The sequence below is a fragment of the Ochotona curzoniae genome, unplaced genomic scaffold, assembly GCF_017591425.1.
Source record: "Ochotona curzoniae isolate NIBS_2020 unplaced genomic scaffold, NIBS_Ocur_1.0 contig_2321, whole genome shotgun sequence".
Classification (NCBI taxonomy): domain Eukaryota; kingdom Metazoa; phylum Chordata; class Mammalia; order Lagomorpha; family Ochotonidae; genus Ochotona; species Ochotona curzoniae.
Window position 1 is genome coordinate 12888865 of NW_024465421.1, and position 15196 is coordinate 12904060.

The window sequence follows — 15196 nt, forward strand, 5'->3', positions numbered from 1 at the left end:
GGTCTTCATCAAAACCATATTCTTGGCAGAGAGTAAACTCGGTTAAAGATTTTTGGGGGAAGAACCAAGTTTGAGAAAGAGGTATATACTTTTTTTTTTTTTTGGTTGTATTCTGTCAGTAGACAACAGAATGTTTCAGTTCTGAGAACCTGAGATTGTCCGGAAACACCCAGTTCTGAGTACAGGACTTCAGTTACCACACCGTCAGAACCAGGCGCCTTGCGCTTCTCAGAGCCACACACGGGAGCAGCAAGGCCCCTGAGAAACTGGTCTCCATGAGGCTGTTGTGGGGGGGTGTCTAGACTGCCTCGGCCTTCACTGCAAGCCCCCACCCCTGCCCCCAGGCTGAAGCCTTCCCTCACCTCATGTTCAAGCAGCCTGCATCCTCCTTACTCTGCTATTGTTTGGGTATTCCTGCAGCCAAAGCAACAAGAAAAAAAAAAGCTAGGGAAGCCTCATATTAACTCAAACGCAATGCCAAAGTCATCTCCAAAAAAGTTTATTAGCATGATTAAAAACACTTTCTTGAATAATAACAGAATTTCTAAACATGAGAGCACAACCGCGGCTATACCTTATAACCAATACTTGGAACTGAACGGCAGCTTTGTTGCCAGTCTTCGTTTGTATTAAAGACAATCCGCTTATTGGTTCCATGAAGTCATGACTATTGCTTTGTCTGGGAATGAGTCCCTGTGGCAATTAAGTATAAAAAATATCTTCCATCATCACTGGAGTGTGACCTGCATTGGAGTGTGACTCTGAGTTAAGAATTGATTAAAAATCCAGAGTTGGGTTTCTGTTTTTTAAAAAAACATTCCTTTTACACACTACAAAGAAATAATTAGTATTTTGGTCTGCAAGTCCCTACGTGGTATTTAGAATGGCAGTCTCCAAAGGCCCTCCCCTCACATCAGCGTGGACCCAGGCCCTGTCCTCGAGCGTGCACTGGGCAGGCTCTGAAGACGCGGGCCTCCACGTGTTTACACAGGTTTGAGGACAAAGACAGCATCATCCAGTACGTAGTAGTCATTGTACATGTCACCCTCGCACAGATATGGCAGTCTGGTGAACGCTTCAATAACAAAACCAGCTTTGCGGAAAACCTCAGGCAGGCTATTCACTTGTTCTTCCCAATTCTGTCCCTTGATTTCCAAAATTTCGGATGGTTTCTCCCACTTGCCACCTACTGGAACAAATAAAAGCAATGAGTTAAATTCTTGAACAAGTTACTTAAAGAACACACCAAAAGGGGATCTTTACACGTAGAAGCTGCTGTTTACGAGCCAGGCGGTGTCTGTGGGTTGATAATTGCTGCTGGCCTTAGAATTATGGGGCTCTAACTTGCCAGTGATTGACTTCAGCTTGGTGACGCTTCAAGGTATTTGCTAGGTAGGAATTCTCTAAATGATTAAAAATGTGTTTATTCAACCTGTTTTAAAAATAATTATATGGATAAATTTTGAGTTATATTTCAGTAGGCTTTTGAGCTGATAGGTTTTGCCTGTGGTTATAGTTCATCGCACTGAGGCTGTCTGTGGCTCGTTTCTATGCCAAATATGAAGGGCGTGCAGTTTGTGGAAATGGACTTCGAAGTTAAATTTATTTTGGTGCAAAATATTTGAAAGTCATGCCTATGAGGCTTCGTCAATTTCTAATGGGAAACGTATATCATGATAAATCTATGCATAGATTTCAGAATCTTTTGCATCAATATAAACTTGACTTTCAATTCTATTTTCTATGAACTTTTCTAATAACCCCAATACCAAGTGTGTAGCAACCATCACTTGCAGTTCAAGGTGCCAAGCCTCTCAGTTGAGGTTAAGGCACTTGTCACTGCACAGCTGATTCACAGGGAGTCCCTTTGGGCCTCAGGTGGTCTCTGGCAGTGATGGGATTGTGCTGTGTCACTAAGAACAAACTTGCTTGAATATTTGAAAGGCTTGAGTTAAAAGAAACTTTTATGTATAATATAAAACAATATAACAGAACACACACACACACACACACAAAGAACACACCAAGAAGGATAGTCTCTGCCAGGGTCTTGGAATGTTCCAGACACTGGTGCACCAATGAATCTCATCCTTTACATTTGCAGGGATGCCCAAGGCGGGAGGGCACAAAGTGGGAGCCTGAACCCGCAGGGTAAATGAGTGTCCCGGTGGAAATGCACCCTGGGCTCATCTGGCCCCAAAGCCCATGCCATGAATTTCACTGAGGGCTTCTCCAACGGTCCCCGTGCGGGACTGACGGGGGAGGTGTAACAGACAATAGATTAAGGAAACCGGTCAGGAAATGCTACAGTCTTGAGACAGGAGAGTAGCATAACCTTTGAGAGGAGCTTTCAACAAATTCAACAAAATAACCTTGTGCCAATAAACTTACCACCTAGAGAGATGTATCAGCTCATGAAGGATTAAATTTATAAAAAACAGATCATCAGCTGTGTGTTTTTCAAATGAAGCTGACCCACTCCCTAACTTTTCAGGACAATTTCAGAGAGGCAGAACATTAGAATGGAGGAACTAACTAGCCTAGCATTTCATGGAGAATTGACGGACGTCTCTGTCACTTCTAAACCTGGGAGCATCAAGTGCTCAGGGCAGTGGAAGAACAGGTGAGGCCTTCAACTTCACAGTCAAGGCCAGCACTGACTTGATTTCTTCTCTGGTCTTCCCATCTCTGTGCCAAATAATTACAGATCCACAGTGAGGCATACAGAAGGTGCCCCAGTACCAGCAACTGGCCTGCTCCGGAAATGCCAAGTACCGCTCGTCTGTCAAACAGCACCCCTTCCTCAATTATATGCCACAAAGCTCACTGAGAACTTGTTACACCTGAGGAGGATTTGTAAAATCCACGAAAAACAATCACGTTTTTTGCGCATTCAGAAACGTGTCACAGGCTGAAGCCACAACCGTAAATGGTGCAATTGGATTACGAACTGTCTTTACACAATTTTAAAAGTTCCCAACTGTGGTTCCTTAATATGAGTTCCTCTCTTCAGTTCTTTAAAAAAAAAAAAGACGGAGCGACATAAAGACCAAGTCTCCTGCCAAGCACAGGGAGACAGCAATGGAGGCTACGCACGAAGGCCAGCTCCTCCTCCAGCCGGTGATCAGCCTCATCTTACTTCATGTCGGTAAGGTTTTTAAGCTCCTACAGGCTAATTTTAAATGTGTAACATTAAGGAAATTGCTAGAGTTGATAAATTTCCTTTCTCTGTAGCAAAAGAAGGAATAAAAGAATCACCAAGAAAATTCCCTTTGCTTCTGTGCCGCTGCAGGGAAGAGCTCAGGGAGGGGCTGGCAATGGTCTGAAAAGCTACTTGGCCTGGGCACAGGGCCGTGTAAGTGCCCCGGAGGCAGACTTGGTCTGTACCGAGCAAGCACTAGATGGTCTGTCCTGAATATTCGCTGCGAACAATGCTTCTGTACATTAAAAGTATCAACAATTTGTCCGAAGAGGGGACCCTGCCACCCACTCCACCATACAGCCATTGCGAATCCCTCCACCAGCTTTTCCCAAGGAGAGACAAAGTGTTTCCTGAACACTTGGACTACTGCACGGGGAAGGGCGCAAAAGCCCTTGATTTTCTTGTTCTACTTTCACCTTTTATTTTTGGTTTTTTTCCTAACAAATACATATGACCTTTACAGACTATCTTAATGTTACGTTAAAGAACACGTCTTTAACAGATCTGTCTGGAAGAAGGGCAGTCAAAATGTCTGATTTTCGTCCTAAAATGCTCTGAGAGTGAGGGAGTTGGTGGAAGGGGAGGGGAGAAGACTAAGCTGCCGCTGGGGATTGCTGGTTCTCACCGGGTTGGTCTGATACTGCTGAGCACATTCAACATTTTTTCTAACAAAATGGCTTTTGTAAGTATGAAAAATTAGATCCCTATTTATTTTCCAACTTTTTTTTTTCAAAAATACGAAAATGATTTTTTAATTTCCTTCACTGAGGAGGTAGACTTCCAACCTTCTCAGCAGATACTGTATTTAAAAAAGACAAAAGCCTAGAGAAAATGGGAATAAATTCTTGGAGTGAAATCTTCCATGGGAGCAGGCTCTGGTGTCTGGAGTTCCCTTTTTTTGGCAAATAAATTGTCTAACTGCTGGGGGAAGGGCAGCCATTTCCTCTCGAGGATCTTTAAGTAGGGAAACCCCACGGCAGGCTCAGTGGTCAGTGGGCACAAGTGTGGAGTGGGAACTGAGAGCCCCAGCCCTGCTCCAGGGCAGCGAGGTAAAGCGTTAAGGTAACCCAGGACCAGACTCCAAAGCTGCAGCTGTGCGCTCCAGCCTGTGCTAAGCACCCCCTTTCACATTGTTATCTGCAGGATAATGAGCCACTGAGAGGACACAGTTGAAGTCAGCCCAGCTGTTCCCAATGTCCCACGGAGAAGGGTCACTCTATACAGCAAAGGTTCCTCTGGGCCTTTTTGTTGTTGTTGTTGTTTAAAGATCTATTTATTTTTATTGGCTATCATATACAGAGAGAGGAGGACAGAGAGGAAGATCTTCAATCTGCTGATTTACTCCCCAAGTGGTCACAACGGCCAAACAGAGCCAATCCGAAGCAAGGAGCCAGGGGATTCTTCCAGGTCTCCCACGTGGGTGCAGGGTCCCGAGACCACAACAGGCCCCTCGGTGCCTTTTTAAAGTCGTGTACGGATCAGAGACCAGCCCAGGGCCCTCACTGAAGCCCATGCTGGGCTCAGCCTCTTGGTCCCCAGGCTGTGTGCCCTCTTGGCTGGTTTATATTTATCACCTCACGAAAAAGCTGCCAGCATGGCTCAAACTATATGAATGCTAAAATTAAAACACAGTGAGAAGAGGCCTGATCACAAATGACATGATGCTAATTTTAATCCTTTTTCTGTTCTGAATGAGAACCTGTGAAAAAATGTTAAGTGAGAAAGAGTCCATGGAAACAGACCCAGGCAGAATATGTGCACTGTGACTTACATGAACTCTACCATGGTCTCTCCCAACACTGTTTTACAAATGGCCTCCCTTGTATGGTAGCAGGCAGGTCTTTGCATTTGCATTAGTACCTCAGAGCCTTCTAGCTTCACAAACCTAGGACTAGAAGGCCAAGGCTGAGGGACCCAGTTTCTCTTCCTTGGCAAGCAGCACTGCCCAGCAAACAGAAAGCTGGCCTGCCTGCGCAGGGAGCACCCAGTAGCACATGCCCCAGTGATCTCGCCAACGGCAGATGGCACAGCGGGAACAGTGGGCAATAAATACTACAGTGCAGGCATGTAAGGACTTAGGCATCTATGTACTTCACCTTCACATGAACTGGACAAGGTTGACGGTGGCTACCCCAACTCTGCTGAGAAAACAGATACAGGGATCACAGAGCTGGCAACAGGTGGAGCTAGGATTTGAACTCAAGTCTGCGCTCTTTATCATGCATCATGAATCAAATAAGCTAAGTACTACAAGAAACTACAGAACGAGTGCCAGGGAAACATCAGATCTGCTCAGCCACAGCCCGGCTGTCTCATTTGGCCTGTGCTCAGTAATCAGAAACCTTACGGGCTACGCCAGGGCTGCATCTCCACAGGTGTTCATCTTGCCTTTATCGTGTTTCCTGAAAGGACACCAAGTTCACAAAGGGCCTATTCTGAACCGCAGTGAATTCGTAGTAATCCCAACCCCCCACTGGGCCAAAAAAAAAAAAAAAAAAAAAAACCCGTCCTGCAAATGGTTCAATCAGAGGCAGCAACGTCCACGTGAGGAGCTTTGATTCATGCTACCACACCGAATATTCACACTGATGCAGCCAGGGAGCAGGCAAGGACACAGGCTCCAAAGATTCCACAGTCTGTGCACGATCAAAGGAAAGCTTGTAGAAGCAAGCGGGCACACAGCAGCCAGTCCGACTCCAGGCAGGCAGCCACCCTGCTCATGACACAGGCTCGGCTGCAATCCCTAGGGGGCTATATTCTAGGGACCAGATACCAGAGGTCAGGAATCATGCGAGTCAACACAAAGACTGGCCTGAGCTTGGAAAATCACATTTGAAAGGAACGGCTGGGTTTCCTAACGCACCTATGTCAGACAGAACACGGGCAAAGTGAGGTGAGAAACCCATTCCAAACCCCCTCACCTGCTTCCTCCTGCAGGTGCTGTGGGAGCCTGCAGCGTCTCTGTCACGCAGCCACAATACCTAGAAGTGGACCTCACTCACAAGGCTGTGACCATTGAATGCACCTTCTCCATGAGCAACTGCCCTAGGAGGCCAACAGTGAGCCTGTGGTTCCTCCACGGCACACAGCAGCCCAAGAACCTGTGCTTCCCGCATGGATGCAGAAGCGAAGCTGACAAGTACACGGTGAGGGAAGCCCTGGCCCAAAACCAAGTGTCTCTCACGGTGAACAGGGTGACTTCAAACGACAGCGCAATTTACATCTGCGGAATCGCTGCTGCTACGGACGCTCTGGAACCAAGAGCCAGGCAAACAGGAGAAGGGACCATGCTGGTGGTGAGAGGTCAGTCAGGCTCCATCTCATCACGTTCGTTCACCTTGTGCTCAGGCCTGAGACTCACCCATCACTCACAGACAGAAATCGCAAGATAAGCTGGCTCACTTAATACCCATGCCGGCGCCAGATCTGGTCTCAATGTCCACACTTCACTAGGGAAGGTGGGCCAAGTTCTTCCTTCCTGTCTGTTAACAATGATTGGTTGTGAGGTACCCAGCATAAAGGAAGACTTAAGCAATGATTAACTATCAGCTTTCTCAGGAACCGGTCCAGTGCTGCACCAGTACCCAGAACAAAGCTAGACATGCACAGATGATTGGTAAGTTGAACCCTAGGGAAAAAAATGCACAAACCTGGAGAAAAGCCACTGGTGGAGAGGCCCTGCCCGCTGCCATGCTGCCTGGGCATCAGAGCAGAAGCGATGGCTTCCTGAGTTTCACTAGAACCCATGACAATTCCTCACCCAAGCCAAGACATCCAATCTAGCTAAGCCCTGAATAACTTCACCAAGTCATGTCCCTGGGTTGCCTAACTCTCAGCAATCGCAGAGAGGAAGCGTCACATGACTCCTGGGGAAAGACAAGGGAAGTAAGAGAAGTAACTTCTTGCCTTTTTGGTTTTCTTGTGTTTTTGTTTTTTCTTGAAAAGGCTGCTGGTGTGATGAGCCCTGAGGTTATGAAACCAGGACCTCAAAATCAACCAGCCCTTTGGTTTTAATTAGGCTCTGGGGACCCAAGCCCATGCAGTGTTAGCATTCTGTTTTTAACTATTACATGTGTTCCAATGGTCTTCTGTTACTCACATTTGGACTTTAGTATATTCTCACCTAGAAGATAAATTATAAACCAGTTTTATGAGTGAATTAGTACACAGGCATTTTTAATACTGTCGAGCAAGCAAAAAAGGTTAGCCTGTGATAGTAAAACCGACACCCTGCAACCTCCAAGTCTGACTGCGTCAGACAAAAAGGGACAATGGCTGGAAAAGCAGGAGACTCTCCTCTAGGAGAAGTGAAAGTTCCACTGAGGCAGCATGGTAACTTCCTTCCAGAGTTCCCACCACAGCACAAAAAACACTGATGGAAAATTATATACGTATAGCTACTTTGTCGGTTTCACGAACAAATGCATACGCTGTATAAACTGAGCTCACACAAATTATCCATAGCATACCTGAAAGTCTGGGTTAGCGGCTTCAGTATAAGGAAGGAACAGCACATGTACCACTTGCAATGTCTGTCTTAGTAGGCAGTGTTAAAGCTCCTCAATGGGCAGCCTTCTCGGGTTCTTTTACAGACTGTATTGTCCAGCCATGTGGGTACACTGGCAAGGCTGTGTACTTGTTAGCACTGACAAGTGCATGTGAAAGTATCTCAGATACATAAGCACATCATTGACCACACTTCCATCAAGAGAAATTTTAAATGCCCTCAAACTGTCTTGAAATGTTTATCTAACTTCTTGTAAGGCCTTAAATTAAAAAGCGATTCTTAGCATTGTAACAGGTGGATAGTAGAATTCTGTTAAGTTTTTCTGAATTTAAATTTTGCCTACTTACTTATCTGAGAGGCAGAGAGGGTGAGGGAGGAGGAGCGAAAGAAGGGAACAGCCAGACTGGACTGAACCTGGAAGCCAGGAATTCAATCCAGGGCTCCCACATGGGCAGCAGGGACACAGAGCTAACTCCAAGGGTGAACATTAGCAGAGCCAGAACAGGGAGCAGAACCGAGTTAAGCCCAAGCACTGTCACATGCAGGCATCCCAACCAGTAGCTTAACCACTAGCCAAATATCTACCCCTAAGTTGTCTTTTTTTTTTTTCCAATCTTTGAAAACACTCCATGGTAACATTTTTGGTGCAATACATGTAAAGAGCTGGTAAACTGGTTTAAACTATCTGCCTGATTGTGTTCTGCATCAAGAGACCCTGAATACATACGTGTATGACTAGGCAGGCAGGGTGAGTACACTTTCACCTCTAACATGCAGCTTCAATGATCGTTGATGTGTATATTCGCAAGAACGTGTGTCAACACCGTCTGTTTCTCTCTGGTCGGTCATGAAGAGAGCAAGCTTCTCAGCAGGGAAGTACAGAGTCTGCTGACGGCTCTCCTGGTGCTGCTCTCCGTCTACATCGCTGGCATCTGCATCATCTTCATCATCCTCTCCAAAGTAAGCCAAGTCTTCCTGCGCTGCAGGGATGACCCTACAGCCTCCAATATTATCTTAGGGACAGAACTTTCCACCTCTCTGTAAGCCACGAGCCTTAGAAAGGAAGAGGGCAGCAGCGGGTACAGATGTTCGGCCCTGCAACTCTCATTAACCAGGGCACAGGACCTGGGGGGGCTTCTCTCTGAAGCTCAGGAATACAAGGGTTGCGAAACCACCAAATATACTAGCTTCCTACTGCGGGGGGTTGTGGCTGGGGGGGTGGGCAGGACGTCACCGTCATCTGGAAAAGCCCTGAGAAATACTCTTTATGGGTAGAAAAGGTTAACCAAGAAATCGGAAGATGTGCTAAAATATTCAGAAAGGACTCAAGTTATTGAGAAGCACTATCTCTTAACCGCATGTGTTGTTAAGAAGGGCTGTGTCTGTGCCATGTTGGGATTACTGTAAATCCTCAAATCAGCATTGGTTAAAGTTGTGAAACTGGTTTAATTCATGGAATAAAGGTCTCTTGGAAATGATATGAAAATTATTAACTCTTATGGTATAGTATTCAGATATTAAGTCTGCTTAGTCTGATGGTGGCTGAGGCATCTGTCACAACCCTAAGTGCATAAAATGTTGGACAGACTTTCTTCTTCTTCTTGGCAGGCAAAATCTCACCCTCTAAGAAACAGAGAAACCAAAGAAGATGCACAAAAGGTACTGATCCATGCCTGTCAATATATCTTAACATGCGGCTGAGTACGGCTGCTTCCTATCTGAGCAACGGGAAAGCAAGCCAGCGCCAGAGATATGGGGATAACTCTGCAGAATATGGATGTTTCCTCTTGATGAGAAAGTCAGTGGTGTACTCAAGTAGTGAGCTGTGATTTCAGCAGGACGATTCTCAGCCACACATTCTATCCAATGACCTGGGAATGAGGAGAGTTCACCCCAGCGGGGATGTGTTGTGGCATTAGCCAGACCCTCAGGTTGGCTGTAGTAGAGAAAAAGTTCTGATGATGTACAGCAATCACATCGCTCATGATCACAGAAGAGATTATTTTTTTCTGTATTATTTCTGTATTTACAGAAGAGTGCTCGGCGTATTTTTCATGAAATTGCTCAAGAACTGTACCATAAGAGATATGTGGCTACAAACCCACAACCTGTAAGTATAAAATATCAAGAATATGTAATACAGATATAAAGAATATTTGGGGGGAAAAAAAAAGAAAAAGGAAAGACACTCCACAGCCAAACCGCTGACAATGTTTCCCTTTAGAAGTGGAAGGAGGACATTCATAGGAGTTTTTGTAACAGAATATGTTTTCATAAATACACCATAAAGGACATCTGATACAATATTAGTGCCATCTTAGTGGCAGAGAAACTTTCAGAAGTATACTGAACACAGACAATGCCTCCAATAAAAAGGAAGAGGCTTTTGTGGCTTGTAAGCTCCTTCCTAGAGCATCTTGCATGCAATAATAGGCACCAAGTCAAAGCTGCAAACATCTAGGGATCAAACTACAGAGAAGAAGTTATCTGTTACGGATAAGGCAGAAATAGACTCATGAGAACAGCTATTGCTAAGGATACAAGACATGAGATTTCTTGTCTTAAGGGTTGCAGGGATAGAAATACATATATACCATCTGTAATACATCCTGAAAATGTCCTTCTAAAGTCCTATAACAAAGAGGCTTTTCAAACGAGATACTGTCTCAGCACTCAGGGCATAATATGCATGGTCAGGTTGTCCTGATCTGAATGAAAATGCAAACAAAATGCAGATTTCATATGCCAGGAAAGGGATTTTCCTCTCAAACAGTTGCCAAGGCAGTGCATAACAGGATGCTGATATAATCAAATCATTTTTTATTTTTTAAAATCCAACTTTAAAAAGAACTTTTACCCAGGAGAGGCCATTGTCTAGAGAGCTGTTTTATCCATCTGTGTATTGCACAAATACATAAATTTGCTGGGCCAATCACCTCAGATACCATACATACATAATAACTATAAATGCCTTCTCACTCTATATTCTTATTGAGATTGGGGGCAACTTTCTCAACAAAGACACAGGTATGTGGCCAGAAGTCATGTCCAGAAGTAAAAATTATAAAAGTTCCTAACTAAAGCTCTGAACAAGAAAGTGGTCCCGTGACCTTTAAGGTTCCTGGAAGGGTACTTGGGAGAACCTGTATGACATCCAGAGGATGAATTTCTGGTTACTTCACCTTAACCAGGGCTTGTTGTTTATTACACAGGACAAAGACAACAGCACTTATGAAAATCAAAGCGCACTGTCCAACCGTAAAAGCCCGTAAAACGCAGGCTGTTTTCAGCCAAGTCACTCAAGCTGCAACTCCAGCAACAGTGGTTTCAAAGGAAGATGGAGCAGTACCAAACTGTAACTGAAGGTGATTCCAACAATTCTGAAATTCAACACAATGCAACTAAAAAAATACTTTTCTGATTTGCCAAAGAAACTAAGTAGCTTAACAGTTTCCAAAAGCTCAGCCTAACTTTCCACTAAGGTTTACAGTGTGCATGCTGTGTTTGGCTCTTCCAGTGTATGACGTGTGTGACGCCTGTCACCTTGAAGAGCATCAGAAGCCAAGCCTCACACTTCAGTCTTGAGGGGGGTGAAGTTTCATGATACTGTCAACATGATGGGACAACTAGAATCTACCAGGAGGGAAAATGCAGGAGGAAGGTGCCAAAATTTCAGTTGGAGAAGTTCAGCCTGAAAAGTACCTTGAAGTAAAAATCTTTGTTTCTGACTCTAACAGAAGCGATCGTATGTACAGTGCACGTCTTCCTGGTACAGTACATCAGATAACTTACAGCATGCTAACAACTAGAAGTGAGAAAAGACTACACATTAAGAGTAAGAAGATTAAAAGTTTAACTGTAAAAGTTCAAAAGCAAATTAACCAGAGAAAGCCCTAGATGTCACTGTTGTGCCAGTTCACAGCACCAGGGAGGTGTGGGCAATGCACTAGACTCGCGATGTCCTTAGCAAAACTGATTGTTCAGCAACATAACATAGAAAGAAGGTGTCAGATAAGGGGCTGGGTACTTTAAAGGCAATTCCAGAGATCATTACAATTTTATTCTTAAAAAATTAATAATGTGAACTCGTCTCTGAAAGTGACCTGTAAAGAACCTGAGGTATTGGACACAGAAGTGTGTATTCCTCATGAAACATGAATTATAACTACATGTAATTCATTAAAATATTTCTTATAAACTGCCAATAAGTATTGTGTGTGTGTATATATATATATATATATGCAAAAGATAACATTGCATTTAAAGTAAAAATATTTTCATTAAAGAAGACAAATTTCGATTTTACATTTTAAAACTGCTGATGTTTAAAAATACATCCAGAAGCACCTCAAGCAGTTATCACATCTAGCACTGTTAGTAAATGTTTCCCAGCCAGCTTAGAGAAGGGAGAAGCTAACTGCAGTGTTCGTCCACTTCCCATAACACAAATACTACCGCCACAGTGTGCAGTTAAGCACCGAGTTTAAACCAGTTTAAAGGCAGGGTATGGCACAGTGGTTAAGATGTTTGCTTGGGATGCCCACATCCCACATTACAGCATCTGGGTTCAAATCTTTGCTGGATGCCCAATTTTAGCTTCCTGCTAACTCACATCTTGGGAAGCAGCTAATGCTGACTCCAGTGGCAGCAACATGAGCTGAGCGCCCAGTCCAGCCACAGACGGGCCCAACTACAGCTGTTGCAGGCAGCTTAGGAGTGAATCAAGAGATAGAAGGGGTGTGTGTGTCTCATCCTTTCAAATAAATTAAAGCAAACAAAAAGTTCGTGAAATTTCTCCCAATACAACAATCAGCTCTCATGAGCCGAGCAGAGCCAGCTCCTACAGAACACCCCTACAGGCAGACAATGATGGCGGTGTGTGTGTGCTGGAAAGCAACGCCTCTTCCTACAAGTGTGAGTGGGAAATGGCAACCGAAGTATTTATAATGGACCTCTGTTTGCATAAATCAAACAAATGTACAAATTTATATTTGCAAAGACTATCTTCTGGAGAAGAAATCTTGATCAAGGGAACTGGAGTGGATGAGAACCTTTTCGCTGGATACCCCTTTGCAAGCTGCTTTAATTAATTTTATATATAACGTTTTTATAAAAAATTACAAATTGGGCATGGCATGATAGCCTAGTGGCTAAATCCTCGCCTTGCATGCACCCGGCTAGTGTCCCGGCAGCCTCACTTCCCATCCAGCTCCCATACTGAGGATGGGAAAGCAGTCAAGGACAGCCCAAAGCCTTGGGACCCTGCACCCACGTGGAAGGCCCAGAAGAAGCTCCTGGTTCTCAGCCTGAAATTGGCTCAGCTCCAGCCATTGCAGCCATTTGGGGAGTGAACCAGCAGACGGAAGATTGTTCTGTCTCTCCATCTCTCTGTAGATCTGCCTTTCCAATACAAAAAAAAAAAAAAAAAATCTTTAAAAAATTACAAATTAGGGACCGGCTCCATGGCACAGCAAACTAAGCCTCCACCTGCACTTTCAGCATCCTATCTGGGTGCCAGGCCATGTCCCAGCTCTTCTGTTTGGGATTCATGGTCTGAGAAAGCAATAGAGGATGGCCCAAGTCCACGGGCCCCTGCACCCACATGGGAGACCTGGAAGAGGCTCTCACACGCAGCCATTTGGGGAGTGAACCGGCAGATGGAAGATTTCTCTCTCCCTTCTCTGTGCAATTATGCCTTTCAAATAAAAATAAATAAATCTTAATTTTAAAAAACTGTGATTTAGAGAAGTGTCATTACATTTTCCTTTTCACAACATAATTATTTTCTTGATTACATACTTTCCCTTACAGTAACACTTAATTCTCACCAGATTTAATAAGGCCTAACCAAAATGTTGTCATTAAGTGAAATAAACTGAAATTAGAAAGACACATGTTTGTGTTTTGTAACAAAATTGCTATGATTCAACTTCAAGACATTTATTTTAAAAAATCACAGAAGGAACCATTTCACCTATAACTATATTTTTGTTAGAAAATAAATTCAGCCAAGTTTGCAAAGCGTGCTCTCATATCCTTAAAACAGGCAAGTATTCATGAACTCATCCAGCAAGACCACTTTAGAGCGCAGAGTCGTCACACAGCTTCTCAGGGATCGTCAGGATCTAATTAGTGACTCGGACAAAGGAAGCAACAGTAGAGCCACAGAGCAGTCACAACATTTCCAGGTCACTAAAGGTCACCTTCAGAAACAAGGCTTCTTGTCTCAAGTTTGCATGTGTCACGTGCCAGCCTCTCCTATGCCTCCACTGGCAGCTCCGCACACCCACAACCATGTGTTCAACCCGCAGTGGAGGCTGCCCTCTTGTCGGTTTCACTTCCTTTCAGTTGTCAGCATCAGAAACACTATGAAACACAATGCATGGGGCCCAGCACGACAGTGTAACAGTTAAAGTCCTAGCCTTAAATGCGCCCCAGGATGGATCCTGGTAGGCCCTGCTTCCCATCCAGCTCCCTGCTTGTGGCCTGGGAAAGCAGTCGAGGATAGCCCAAAGCCTTGGACCCTGCATCCCCGTGAGAGACCTGGAGGAAGCTCCTGGTTCCTGGCTTTGGATCAGCTCAGCTCCAAACGTTGCGGCCACTTGGGGAGTAAATCAGTGGACAGAAGATCTTCCTCTCTATCTCGCCTCCTCTCTATATATCTGACATTCCAATACAAAAACATAAATAAATCTTATAAAATAAAAAAAAACTACAAATTAATGTGACATTAGGTCACATTTAACTGCCAGAGGTCTTAGTCAATATGCAAGCCAATGCGGTCATAACATTTAGCAAATATGAATGAATAGATAAAAGGCATCACTTATGACAGAAAAACTTATAAGCTAATAAATAAGTGGCTCAAGCCCCATTTAAAACTAGAGAACACAGATGCACTTCAGGCTGTCAATCTCAAGCAAGCAGACCACGCCAAGTATTAACTTTTCCCTCTGTAGGGAGGTAGGTACTAGAGTTCTATAAAACTTGCAGTAAGATAAACATTAGTCAAGGTGATATTTTATATGGTTTAACTGGATTATTTTAAAATCCAGATTATTCTATTTCTAAACTGAGCACAGCATTAAATTCCCAAAACTAATGAATGGCTCTCAGGCCATGATTTGGCCTGACACACTTACCGTTCTCCACATAGGGATGAAAGGGCAAGACCAGGGCAAGGATGACTCTGCCCCTCGTCGGCTCCAGGACACTCCTGATATCCTTTAACAAAGTCAGGGGTTGGTCGCAGCGGTCCAGCAAATTCAAGCAGCTGATGACATCATACTGGAATCCTGTATTCTGCCATTCGTTTATGCCAAGCACTCTGGAAAACCCACAAAGAAAGGGATTAATACAACCTCCCTTAAACATCTTTTTTTTTTTAAGATTTATTTTTAGAAAGAGCTTTCATCTGTTGGTTCACTCCCCAAGTGGCCATAATGGCCGGAGCTGAGCAAATCTGAAGCCAGGAGCCAGGAGCTGCT

At 44.3% G+C, this 15196-nt stretch overlaps 2 protein-coding genes across 5 annotated transcripts in view; one reads left to right on the top strand and one right to left on the bottom strand.

Moving 5' to 3' along the window:
- Positions 1-483: 483 nt before the first annotated feature.
- Positions 484-15196, bottom strand: part of METTL9 (methyltransferase like 9) — a 34080-nt gene continuing 19367 nt past the window's right edge. For 2 of the 3 annotated variants that reach the window (XM_040973211.1, XM_040973208.1), the window contains exons 4-5: positions 14852-15036; positions 484-1189 (exon numbers count right to left, since the gene is read on the bottom strand). In XM_040973211.1, coding sequence (XP_040829145.1) covers positions 984-1189; positions 14852-15036 — 391 coding nt within the window. In that variant the 3' untranslated portion in view covers positions 484-983. The remainder of the gene's footprint in view (positions 1190-14851; positions 15037-15196) is intronic. The other variant, XM_040973210.1, reaches the window with a different exon arrangement.
- IGSF6 (immunoglobulin superfamily member 6) lies at positions 3046-11914 on the top strand. 2 transcript variants are annotated; one of them, XM_040973213.1, is made up of 7 exons: positions 3046-3148; positions 6140-6505; positions 8563-8669; positions 9318-9368; positions 9505-9507; positions 9742-9819; positions 10922-11914. In XM_040973213.1, the coding sequence occupies exons 1-7, from the start codon at positions 3082-3084 to the stop codon at positions 10979-10981; spliced, it is 732 nt and encodes a 243-aa protein (XP_040829147.1). In that variant the 5' UTR covers positions 3046-3081; the 3' UTR covers positions 10982-11914. The 2 variants fall into 2 exon arrangements, with proteins under 2 accessions (XP_040829147.1, XP_040829146.1); XM_040973212.1 differs by lacking the exon at positions 9505-9507 and having other exon boundaries at positions 3048-3148.

Coding starts and splice junctions, on each gene's coding strand:
- IGSF6 (XM_040973213.1), top strand. CDS start 3,082: ATGGAGGCTACGCACGAAGGCCAGCTCCTCCTCCAGCCGGTGATCAGC. Junction 3,149..6,139: donor CCTCATCTTACTTCATGTCG/GTAAGGTTTTTA, acceptor TTCCTCCTGCAG/GTGCTGTGGGAGCCTGCAGC. Junction 9,820..10,921: donor TGGCTACAAACCCACAACCT/GTAAGTATAAAA, acceptor TTTATTACACAG/GACAAAGACAACAGCACTTA.